Source organism: Austrofundulus limnaeus, unplaced genomic scaffold (assembly GCF_001266775.1).
Source record: "Austrofundulus limnaeus strain Quisiro unplaced genomic scaffold, Austrofundulus_limnaeus-1.0 Scaffold78, whole genome shotgun sequence".
Classification (NCBI taxonomy): Eukaryota; Metazoa; Chordata; class Actinopteri; order Cyprinodontiformes; family Rivulidae; genus Austrofundulus; species Austrofundulus limnaeus.
In genome coordinates, this window is record NW_013952480.1 from 1,292,627 (window position 1) to 1,305,059 (window position 12,433).

Sequence of the window (12,433 nt, forward strand, 5' to 3'; positions counted from 1 at the left end):
GTGTGTGTGTGTGTGTGTGTGTGTGTAATGATTATTTTCTTACATATGCGTTATTTTCCTGCTATTTTGTCTTCATTCCTATTGTGTAATATTTAGTATTTGACAAAGCTGTCTAGATCCAGATTTATTTGTCTTAGATACCACTTTGAATTATTTAAAATTAAATTATTATCTGATACAAAGTCACATTTTTATCCCCTAGTTATTTACGTGAACTGGACTTTTAAGCWTATTGTTCTTTAATGAGATTCAGCTCTGTTTTCCTTTTCTTCAAAGTTATTGCCACATTAAAGCTTGCTCTCTGGATAGTTTGTACATAAAAAAGATTTAGCAATTAAAGCAAGTAATCTATGCTCTTACCAAAAGAAACATGTCCTCCAAAAGACAAGTGGACCATCTAGAAAGGACAGCGAGCAACTACAGACAAAATGTAAGCTAATACTTTGTACTAGAACTGCTTAAATCGGAAATGTTCTAATTAAAACTCTGTGCTCATACGTTGATCTACTTTGAAATAATTCTGTTTGTGTCTAACTGGTGGTGTAATGTAGGCTCTGTATCCAGCTCAAGTATGTGGAATCGTGAATGAGTCAGAAACGGTAAAACGACTGAGAATATCCGTCCATCCAGACTTCACCTTCAAAGCTGGACAGTGGTGAGCAGACACTTGTCAAATTTGACATTTCTAGAAGCATAAAGCTCTTATTCAACATAACTCACACAACACCTTCATTTTCCTTTCACCGAAAAAATATTACTTAAATCAGAAGTGGAGTACAATTTACCAACACTATTAAAACAGCAAACCCCAAATAACCTGAATTACTCACAGTCACCACTTGATGGCAGTGTTTGGTCATATAATCTGCCTGAGGTGACAACAGTTCAAGTCTTTCATGATGGTGTATTGTTGTTATGATCTCTATAAAAAGAAGCTCATCAGTCTTTTTTTTGTCAAACAAAGATTAATCAAACACTTACTGTTCAGTCAGCTGCTCCACTTTGACTTATTACAAACCGTTTTAACTGGTTTTGAGTTGATTTATAAAGCAGATTAGCTTCAAATGATTCTTTAAGTAATGATAAATGCTTATAGCAGACTTTCCTTTTCCYCAGAGACTTGGTCTGCCAGTTTGTGTTGCCAGCGTTAATCAGTGCCCATAATGCAGCATGTACATGCGCCCATATTGTTGGTGGGYGGCGGTGAGGCAGCCTGTTGTTTTGCTCTGACTAATAGTTAATGTAAATATGTGGAAATCGAGGAGTTTAAAGTGTTTACGRGATAAAATGCTGTCTGCTCCTTCATGTGCAGGTGGGAAGAGATGAGGAAAGTGTTTTTATTTATTTATTTTTTTCTCAGCTCATCTTGATTTTTAATGCTTTTGAGGGTTGCGGACTTTGCAACTTTTTTGTGTGTAAAGCACAGCAGARCATTGTTGTGTTGTTGGAACATTAGCTCAGCTGTTTAGCATTTCTGCAGAGATTTCATAATCAAGACTGAGGTGTTACAATTTGAACCAACTTTATGGCAGGTAGCTTTGCATTTAGTTGACTTTTTATTCAGTCTGTGACCTCACAACTGAATGTAATGCACCTGTTAAATAAAAAAATAATGTTTGGCTATCACTCTGACAAGATTAATAAAATGAATAAAATGTCTGATTTCTCGAACGAACATAGTTGTTTAATGTGWTAAATCTGTTTTATGTGATGAATCAAGTAAACATGGTGTATGTGGTTGTGGGTTTCAGGGTAGATTTCTTCATCCCTGGTGTGGACAAGGTTGGGGGTTTCTCCATGTGTTCCAGCCCGGGTYTGCTGCAGCAAGAGGGGGTCATCGAACTGGCCATTAAATACACCAAACACCCCCCGGCACACTGGGTCCACACCATGGTGAGTGGGCTGGTCATGTTTTGTGTACAGATTCTTAGAAACAATATGTCTCAAAAAAACAAACTAAAGTCTTCACATCWTGGCTTGTGTTGACGTGATGATTGGAAAAAAGAACAAGTTGCGCCTAAAGCATTGCTGTTAAAACTCACACTGAAGCTTGTGTTGCATTCAGGAAACTTAGTGGGAATGTTGAGAATAAAGTCCAGTATTCAGAAGAAAGTAATGTCTGAAAGAGAGTTTTGTTATTTTATCACACAAACACAATAAAGTGATAAGATTTTAAAGAGGTGGTATTACAAACCGTTTCTGTTCAGATTTCTGCCGCTACTTTAGCTTGATCTGTTGGATCTGAATCTGTCTAAAATGTCTTTTTTTTTTTTCATAATGTTTTAATGTCTGAATGTGTCTTTGATCAAAATATCTCAAACCAGTGAGCAGATTAATAAATGAATCAATGTTTGCAAATCGACAAGTGAATAACTTGAGAAGGCAACCAAATTCAATATGGCTGCCACAGCAAAACAAACTCAGCCAATACAAAAATAAAACAGTTTTACATCAAAATTTGGAGTGGTAGTAGCTGAGAGTCATTCACAACATGTACTCTGAGTGCTCACAGATTGCACATAATCTGTTTGAAACTTTAACATGAAAAGCAGCGGCAGTATGCTTGCCCTCAAGGAATGCTATTATTAATTATTTATTCTTATCTAAAGGCAAACCTTGAATAAAATACATGCAATAAAATACATAAACTTGTTTCTAAACAGTTTATTTTCAGCTAAAACAAAGAAAACAGATTTAATAGTGTTTGTTTGAAAATGTTTATTTGTCTTGCCTTTCTCTCTCTACAGTCTACATAAATGTTTGCAGCCTCTGTTTAATGAAAGACCATAAACAGTTTTTGGCTGCTGTGCCGTTAAAGGAGGAAACAGGAGAAAGCCGTGTGCATTTTTAATGTTCTGAAACTTACAGCTCTCAGCTCTGGGACCGTCGTTTGATCTCTCTCGTTTTGATATTGTGCTCCTGTTTGTAGTTTACGCACCTTTTTAGCAGTTTAACAGAGCACATATTATSAGGTGAACGTGTGCAGATGAAAGCGTTTACCTGTGCAGTGGCATTGTTTTTGTTCAGTGTTTGCATTCTGAAGCTTTTCACCATTTCCAGAGGTGAACACACTTTGTTGTCTACTCCACCTGAATGTGTTTGTTTTCTCTTCTCAGTGTACRGTTGGCTCCCGAGTGGCGATGCGTGTCGGTGGAGACTTCTTCTTTGACCCGTCACCTTCTGMTCCCCCTGTGGACTTACTGTTAGTGGCTGGTGGCGTAGGGATCAACCCCCTCTACTCGGTTCTGTTGCACACCACAGATCTGCTGCGTCTCAATCAAGCTTCAGGTGGTCGGGACTACAGCATCGGCTCCGCCCACATCTGTTACAGCGCCAAAAACACTACGGAGCTGCTCTTCAAGGTTTGCCTTTTGATTTTTCTTTTGTTTTTAAGGTCAGAGTTATTATAAGTAGTTCCCTACACAGCATATGACGTCAGCAAGTACCTGGATGTCAGTCAAACATAACTTTAAGTACAATACAGTGCTGTAGCTGTGATTAATGCTGATTWAAAAACAGCAGAAAAAATGGTATCTATGAAGCATTGTTGCTATAGGGTATTGCAATAGTAAGAAAAAGAAAAGATTAGGATTTTACAAAAGTTTTTTCTTTCCAAAATATAAATACTTGCATGCATATTAAAACTTTTCAGCCTGCCTGCTGTAATATGCCAGGTGCAGYAGGCAATAATTACCAATGTTTGTATTTGAACACAAACATAAAAACATGAAGCTAAGAGGCAGGATAATATTTAAAACGTACTAGAGATGCCAAAAGTACCATCATCATGCTGGCATTTTCTACCTGTAATGTCAAAGCAGTCTGAAATGGGTTTATATCTAAAACTAGCAAAACATAAAAAAAGGAATTACCTTTCTGTTTCCAAGCCGAAGAGAACTTTTAATTTTAAAGAACGTTTTCACTTTTGAGTAAAACAGAGCAACAGAACAGATCGCTAACGGCTAACACTGGCTAATAAATCTGTTGCGGTGAAGCGAGAGCTGAGCCGAAGCTCTCGGTTTACCGGTCGGTCTATGTTCCTACCCTCATCTATGGTCACGAGCTCTGGGTAGTGACCGAAAGAACGAGACCGCTGCTCCTCCACGTCGAGAGGAGCCAGTTGAGGTGGCTCGGGCATCTGGTTAGGATGCCTCCTGGACGCCTCCCTGGTGAGGTGTTCCGGGTACGTCCCACTGGGAGGAGACCCAGAGGAGGATAAAATCAAGGTCRATTTCAGCTCCAGGAGAGTTGTCTTTGAGTTTACATGAATAAAAGCATTGGAGTTGGCTATCATGCATGTGGATCGCTGCATTTTTTTTTTTTTTAATCTAACATCTGGGACTTGGGCAACTCCCCACAATTCTCGTGACGTCATCCCTGATCACCACTAATTTCTGAAGTGGGTCTAGCTATGCAAAGGAAAACTTGTGCATAAATGTATTTACAACCAACTTGTTTCTCCAGAGCTCCATCATTGAGGCATGTCGACAGTTTCCCGACAAGTTCTCCTGTCACTTCCACGTCACGCAACAGAGGGCAGAAGTCGACCCGCCCCTGCAGCCRTTTGTCAGAGGTAAGTTACACTAACTTAGTTTTTCATTTAGGTAGAATGATGGAGTGGCTGTCACGTTCTGCCACGGTCTACTGTCGCAGATTTATCTGTCATGGTTTGAAACAGGCTCTCAGCTGTAAGTCGGCGCAGAGATGGAATTCAAAGGTGTCTGTGTTTCCTCAGGTGGAAGAATCACAGAGGAGGAGTTGCAGGCTCACGTGAACCCACAAAGGACTTTGTGCTACTTGTGTGGACCTCCACCCATGATCGAAGCGATTTCAAAAAGCCTCACTGACCTCGGCCTCTCAAAAGACAGGATCCTCTTTGAGAAATGGTGGTAGGTCAGAGGCGGTCGTCGGGAGAACGTCRTGTGAACGATAACAAGTGAAAACCTCTGATCCCTCCTGTGGCTTGACCAGTAACAGACTGGAGGACCGACTCACTCTTCACCTAACAAGTGACTCAAAGGCTGTGATTTTATTTCCTGTAATCTAACCAGGAACAACTGCTTGTGTAACACTTTTCAACAAAACTGTGTCACCAAGCTTCACGCAGGCTTGTTGAATATCTCATTCCTCCAAGTGTTAAAGCAGCACAGTGGCTTTTATAAAGGTTATGTTTCAGACTAGTAACATTAAATCAAACAGTAGCTTCACATGTAACAGTCACACCTTCAGATATCAGCAGGTAAAGTCACCTGCTTCCTGACTGGGCAGATGAAACAGAAGTAAATATTTTAGAATAATTGTGACGACTGAATCAATGTTTTTTTTTCTAACGTGAAGTAGAAACTTGAAAATCCTTGGCCAGCCTGTTTAACTCACAGTTATATGCGTACACGGTGCTTATCTCCTGATCAGTCTCCTTTCCTCACACACTTCCACAAACTGTTCCTCATCCCAGGGTAGAGGAGGAAGTGTCCCACAGCGCTCTGTAATGGAAGCTCCAGGTGGTCTCTGATTGGTTTAAATCACTGAACCTTCCTTCTGAGACGGTCGCCACCTTCCTGCCGCCGTCTCTGTGAAGGTTATGTTAATTCTTCCACTTATGGAGGAAGCTATTTTTGGAGGGAACATAACATTTAAATGAAATAAAAAAAAAACTTTAAGGCATTTTGTTTTGAAACACTTTATTGGTCTTTTTAATATCCAGACCTACATGTTACATCACTTTTACACTTCACAGGTAGTCCAAGAAAAAAGTAATAAATAGCTCGTTTTTAAAGGACACGTTTTTATTGGATCACTTTTAATTTAGAACAATAAAATTATTACAAATTGGTCAGAATTAAGAGGAAGTCACTTTTAAAATGGCTTCCTCCAGTCAAATCAAGCTAAAAGATGTTTGAATTGAATTACTCCCAACAGTTTAAAAAACTGTGATGTAAGACTGAAACCATTAAGACAGTTATTTTGAAATATTGTGTATTATGTAATTGTTTTATTCTGGATTATTCTTTACACCAGACCAGCAATCTACTTGTTTACCTGTTGAAGGCTTTAGGATTTGCAGCTATTTTGGGGGGGGCTTAAATATCCAAATCATAAGTGAGGTCTTTTTTTAGCAACACTTCATAATAACTACACCTTATTTATTCTTATTTGATCATTAATAAATGGTTAATTAATCTGGAAACTTCATTAATTGAAGATGATTCATACTTAATAAGCAAAAATACATTTAAATGAGCATTTACATAAATAAACACGCAGTAAACAGAACAGTTATTTCATAAGTTATTAAGCATGAATAAACAATGAGTATCTTGGTTTTAGAAATAATTACCCTTTATAGGTAAATGTAAAAAAAACTTAAATGGTTTCATTTATAGCTTAAGTATGAATCACCCTTAATGATGTTTTCAAGGTTAACTATTTCTTAATGAGGCTAAATAAGCCTAAATAAAGTGTAGTTATAGCATGTTACAGCTTTTTCTTCTGTTTTATTATAACGACATTCCTTACCCTTCACCCCAGTTATCAACAAAGAGTTTTCCATGATCTGTTAGTGCTCAGRATATGTGCTGGGGAAGACTCTCAGCCACCACCACGCACAATTTCACCTCAATATCTACAGAACTGTCTGAATTATTGCTGTTTTAATGTTTGCTAAGGTGAATTAGTGGWGGCCAACTTGAATCTGGTTGACTCCTCATYAGTTGTAGATGTTTATACAAAGATTGAGATTTGTTCAAATGCTTCAAGAGCTATTTGCTAACAGAYGAGACTAAAACAGGCAACTACATGATCGCCAGCTGCTTTATTAAGGGGTAAAAATGGTGAGTGGTTTGGATTTCCATGTCTCATATTTGTGGGAAATTTTCATTTTGTTGTTCTGTTCTTCTGAGCAAAGGTCTCATCTGATCCTTATAACTGACCCAGACCTACTGCTTAACTGATGCAGAAACAATTATATTGTTATTATTTATTAACCTTTATTTAACCAGGCTAATCCCACTGAGATCACAGATCTCTTTTATAAGTAGGCCTGGGCCTAAAGGCAACCTATTGTGCATGTTTTTGGTCTGTGGRAGAAACACAAACTCCACACAAAGACCCCACGTCCAAACCGGGGATCGAACCCTGCAACATTTTGCTGTGAGGCACCAGTGCCAACCACTGAGGCACCGTGCTGCCATGAATGAAAGACTCCTCTGAAGGACTTGACATCATWTTTTTTCAATAAGTTATAGAATTAGAAGATGTGTAATTCTGACTTTTATATAAGTAAGTTCAAATTAAAGGTAAGAATCCTGTTCAGCCCCATAACTGCAATTTGAGACAAGTAAAATAAAATGTGCCCAAATATTTTTGGATCTATTGGTTCAAGCTCTATCGAACCCTACTTTTTTTCCTTGACTTTTCTAGTTTATATGAAAATATTCAGTAGAACAAGTGAAATTAAAAATTCCAGCCTAAAACGACAATTTGTGAAAAATAAAAGCGCGAGRAAAAATGATATTTAAGGCATCGACTGGAGACTAGCTCTAGGTTACGCTGTGTAAGACATCTGAAAGCAAACCCAAAGGAGAGAGCAGCTCCTCGTTTACCCAAACCAGAGCAGACGGAGCCATGAGCACGACACACTGTGGGCACCTTTGGGTTTGTCGCAGCAACGAAAAGTTAAAAAAGCTTTTTGTCTGCCTCGTGCCCAGTCTGTCAACAAACACCTGAAAACAGCTGGTGTTTGATCCGCTCCTCCGCCCTGACCTTTTCCTTTAACCCCCGAGCATCACGCTGACATAAACCCGTCCATCTCACCAGCGTCTCCTGCGGGATCTCGTCCACRTCGGTTTCCTCCTCCTCATGCTCCACGGAAGCCCTGCGCTCCAACAGGAACGAGAAGCTCTTTTGATGTGGTGCCTCCTCAACACTCCTCTGAAGGCTCCTGCTCCTTCCGCTGTCCCTGCTCTCCCCCCCGTCTGCCGCCTCCTCTTCYTCCTCCTCCGTGTTGCTTCTCAGCCTGTCCATCTCAGTCGCGATCACGAGGGACTTGCTCTCTTGTTCGTCCAGCGCTTCTCCGGCAGAATGCTTCTTTGCCTTGCTGCGACCTCTGAGGTTCAGCATCTGAAATCAAACGAACACGTTTCAGAGAGTTTGTTTCCTGCCTTTGTGCCGCGTCTTTTCATGCCGTCTCTGCAGACACCTGACAAAGCACAACAAAGCTCTGCTCACTGACGCCTCTTTCCTGTACAGTTTGAGGCCAAGTGCTTGCCTATTATTAGACTTTTTCTAAGTGAGTTTATATTCGCTGTGCATCCCATATTTAGTAACATAACTTTTTATTGTTTTTTTAATGGCACATTCTGAGACATCAATTCACACGCCCTCAGGGCACCACAACTGACAGATATGTTGCGAAGAGACGAACCTTGAAGTCTTTTCTCTTGCGCTGCATAACGGGTCTCTGAAGGAAAAGGATTTGCTTAGTCGACAAACTCCCATCGCTGTAAAAGAAAAGAAAAGAGGAGCTCTTTAGTGGCTGTTTCCTGCTMCATAATGATCATTTGAGTAGCTCCGCTTGCACTGAAATCCAGTTTCTGCTTCCTGCTGTTTGTAAAGTGACAGGTGACACGACGACGGTAGTTCAGCGATGGTGTTTTTTGTTCGCAGCGGCAACACATCTCAAAAGCTTTTTCATGTTCAGATGAGCATATGATGATGATTTGTCAGATCCTGAACCATCTGTCCTTCATACCGGAGTTGTTCTGTCAATCCTAATCCCAACAGGCACGGAGGCAGACAGYGTTTTAGAAGAATAACGACTTCACAATCAACAGTAAAGCGAAACTGTAATTAGGCCGGGCTAAGTTTAGGTGGTATTGATCAATAAGATCAAAAGGTAAACAAAGAGTTGTGTGACTATTTTAGTTGATGAAAGTGTTGTTTTTGTTTGTGAGGAGAGGTGGGGTACCTGTTTGTTTTGACAATGGGTGTGGGCAACACGCACATCAGTCTCCATCCATATGGAGCTAAYGACTGGAGCAGAGGGATGTAGTCTGTCTTTACCACAACTCCCTGGAAAGGATCACAGTATTAAAAATATGCATACTGCATTTTTTGCTTTTACTCTCAAAGTTTGACAGAAACCAAACTGTATATTCAATCAGTACAGTTAGTTCATTGAGCAGTAACTATTTTCAACAATACAAGGTCTTAAAGTGCCTGTGACATCAATTTTTTGTAAGAAATACGAAAGCATTTTTAAAAAGATAGTATTGATAACATATTGCAAATAAAATKTCACACTGCTGAGATGACCAGTTGTTGGGATATTCACATGCAAAGTAACAGGAAGTGATGTTAAAGGGAATGTCTGAATGTAAACAGACCATTGCTWCTATGGCAGACAACAGACTGTAGAGAAGAATCTGRTGTTTCTTTAGATTATTTTAAGCCACTRTCAAAGAGATGAAGAAAAGTCAGAGTTTTAATAATATTGTTTCACTTAAACAAAGACCATGGTGTTTTCTTTTTAAAAAGTTCCCCTTTGATGTCACTTCCTGTTTCACTTTGAGCCAAGTTCAAAAGAAAATAGGCCAGTTATGTGACAAAATGGGTAAAATCGTGTTATGCCAAGTTTCTTAAATATAAGCATGTTTTGACTTTTTGTATTTGAAGGACATGTATCACATTTTAAAGCTACTTTACTTCATATTAACCACAGACAAATTCAGCAGTTTTTTRAATTTAAGTCTGGGCAGCTGATCTTCAATCCAACTGTGTTCTCCTTGATTTTTTTCCCCTCTAGATCTCAGGAACTCTGAGTTGAAGTTCAAATTGTTAAAAAAAAACTTACATCTACAATGGTCCACTGCTCAACCACAATAGCATCATAGGAGATGTTTGTGGTCTCCTCTGCAGAGCTCTGGAAGATGAACACACTATCCACAGATGAGACTCCATTCTCTGGAAAAGAGTGGGGAAAAAATCAGACAGAGTTAGACAAACACAGGTAGAAGTATGGGATTCAGACAGGAGCAACTATTGATCCAAGCTCCCTTTGGGTTCAGGCAGCTCCATCGACGGGCGACTGAGCATAGACTTATGGTGTAAGCTGGTAGGCTTTTATGCATATCATCCATTACGCAGCAGCGAAGCAGAAATTTGCAGCATTTAAGAAGCTTTTCTCGTCTCTTCAAACCATGGTGCTGCTCAAGCAGTGAAAACTCTCAGGCTAATGTCAAGAGGAAAAGGGTATTTCCTATTTAATTTGAAGATGCAGTAATCAATGGAGTCAGATCAGAAATAAATGGTATGAATCAAAATGTCAAAGCTGTGTACTGATCTACCGGGAAGCTACGGTTCCTAGATTCCTCTTGTCTTTGTACTTGCAAATGCTGCACAATATGAAGTTATTTATTGTTAATTCGATAAAATATGCTTAAAGACAGTTTGTAACATGGGGACTTGTGTTGCTCAGCACTAAACCATGACTCTTCTCCTTGCAGGTGGTGGGGCCCAAGTCCTTCCTATAATGTTTTAGTTTTGGCCCAGTTGGACCCCCTCAAATACTAAAGCTTTGATCATCAGGTGTTTTCACCATAGCAGGTTTCACTGGGGCGCTTTTGTTTCCCTATTCTGAGCAAGTCAACATGTTTCTTGTGGTCTGTCTTGATTAAGGTCTTCAAGCCACCCATCCTCTGAGGCTAGTTTATTTGGTAGTCTTGTTCACGAGTGATGGTAAGATGGAGTGGGAGATTAATTGACTAACTGATCCTCGTCTGCACTAATGAGGTTGTTTCTCTGGTCTGAGCTGAAGGGTAAAGCTCCCAGTTAACTGATCCATCTAAGTCCCAACCTTCACTTATTTGATTAAGGTGCCTCCTGGGTTCCTCCCGCGGACGGTTTTCCTAGTATATCCTACGGGGAGGAGACCCCAGGGAAGCCCCACAACTTGTTGGAGGCATTAAACATCCCCTCTTGTCATTGCTATTTCACCACTTACATATCTATTGCAGGGTTTCCTAATGTTGAGCAGTCCTTGTGCTCATATTTCAGAAAATGAGGCGCTTTAGCTGGCTGTGCCACTTTCTGTAAGATTAAAGCATGTACGCTYGTTGCATGCCTTATTTTTAAACTGTGTACAGTAAAATAAAAAAGTATGTTCTTTGAGACTCTGATATATCCAGAAAACTAACCATTGTCATCTGTGAGGTGGAAAAACCCATCAATGAGGTGTGCTCCGCTGATAAAATGTTGAGTCATGTGGTCGAGCCAGTTTGCATCGAGGTCYGTGATCAGCCCCGCCTCCTTTTGCACTTGAAGTGGCACTCTGAGGGAGTAGAACCTCAGAGAGGTATTCAGCTCTGCTGTGTGGTTGTACAGAGCAAACAGCTGCATCCCTGCCGACACCAAACAGGAAAGTTAACAAGCTAAATATAAATTTGGTGAAACAAAGAAAAACCTGGCGTACTTACTGGCCTGCGTTGGTGGCGACGTTGCACCTTTGTCTTTCTCTGAGCTCTTTAGTCTGATATGGTTATTGTTATGTGTCGTAACTCTCCTTTGCCCATCTTGATTGGCTGAGTCCAGTTTTTTATCATCCAGCTCTGGGGAGCTGAGCCAGCTGTCAGAGCTTGAGCCTCTTTTTTCTCTCAGATATGAAAAGTTAGATTGTTTCTCTGCAGATCCGGTAAAATGTTGTTTATCTGCTAATTTACTTAATGCGCCTGCTGTTTCTGGTGGTTTCACGTTCAACTGGTTTGCCTGGGCATCTGTTGTGTTTTTAACCCCGTCTGCATCGTGTTGGACGTGATTCTGAGGTCCATTTGTTGACTTTTTGACATCAGTCTGTGAGGTTTCAGTTTGGTCCTCTGGGTTGCGCGCTGAGATCTGAGTGCGTTTCAGGGCCCTGGACGCTGGTGTGCTGTTACATTCCACATCGTCGCCATCGGCATCCTGAGACTCGCAGCGGCACAAATCAGCTTCTGTGTCGTTTGAGTTAGGTTCTGTGGGATCTGTCGGGCTCGTGTTGGCGCTGAAAGGGTGTCGGTGTATGGGCGACGGGCTGGAGTGTAACGACGACAGCTCCTCGGGGTCCCAGTGACCCAAGAAATACGGTCCTCCGCCAGGCTGCTGGAGAAAGCCCACAAACATTACCCCTTGTTCCGCCACGTCCTGGATCTGCAACACCGAACACAGACACACAACTTTATTAGATCACCCTTAGTGCTGGATTTTAAACTACAATTAGCCTTTTTGGTCAAATATTCAAAATAACATTGATTTAAAACAATACTCTGAGATCACACACTTGGTAGCACTTGGAGGTTGGGATGGCTATGGGGTGCCGTTTGTAAAGTTACACAGTCAAAAATTACCACCAATATTTTTGTTTCATTTAACCTTTTATAAGAAAAAAAGAACACATTTATTTTTC

General features: G+C 40.4%; 2 protein-coding genes across 3 annotated transcripts in view; one reads left to right on the forward strand and one right to left on the reverse strand.

The window, feature by feature from the left end:
• The window catches only part of oxnad1 (oxidoreductase NAD-binding domain containing 1), a 6,467-nt gene extending 803 nt beyond the window's left edge, over window positions 1-5,664 (forward strand). The window contains exons 3-8 of one of the 2 annotated variants that reach the window (XM_014011230.1): window positions 364-430; window positions 552-655; window positions 1,752-1,893; window positions 3,117-3,362; window positions 4,465-4,573; window positions 4,736-5,664. In XM_014011230.1, the coding sequence (XP_013866684.1) occupies window positions 364-430; window positions 552-655; window positions 1,752-1,893; window positions 3,117-3,362; window positions 4,465-4,573; window positions 4,736-4,893 (826 nt within the window). In that variant the 3' untranslated portion in view covers window positions 4,894-5,664. The remainder of the gene's footprint in view (window positions 1-363; window positions 431-551; window positions 656-1,751; window positions 1,894-3,116; window positions 3,363-4,464; window positions 4,574-4,735) is intronic. The other variant, XM_014011231.1, reaches the window with a different exon arrangement.
• rftn1a (raftlin, lipid raft linker 1a) overlaps window positions 5,665-12,433 on the reverse strand; it is a 40,223-nt gene continuing 33,454 nt past the window's right edge. Inside the window, exons 5-10 of the mRNA XM_014011228.1 lie at window positions 11,472-12,177; window positions 11,193-11,396; window positions 9,851-9,960; window positions 8,966-9,069; window positions 8,423-8,498; window positions 5,665-8,118 (exon numbers count right to left, since the gene is read on the reverse strand). Coding sequence (XP_013866682.1) covers window positions 7,711-8,118; window positions 8,423-8,498; window positions 8,966-9,069; window positions 9,851-9,960; window positions 11,193-11,396; window positions 11,472-12,177 — 1,608 coding nt within the window. The 3' untranslated portion in view covers window positions 5,665-7,710. The remainder of the gene's footprint in view (window positions 8,119-8,422; window positions 8,499-8,965; window positions 9,070-9,850; window positions 9,961-11,192; window positions 11,397-11,471; window positions 12,178-12,433) is intronic.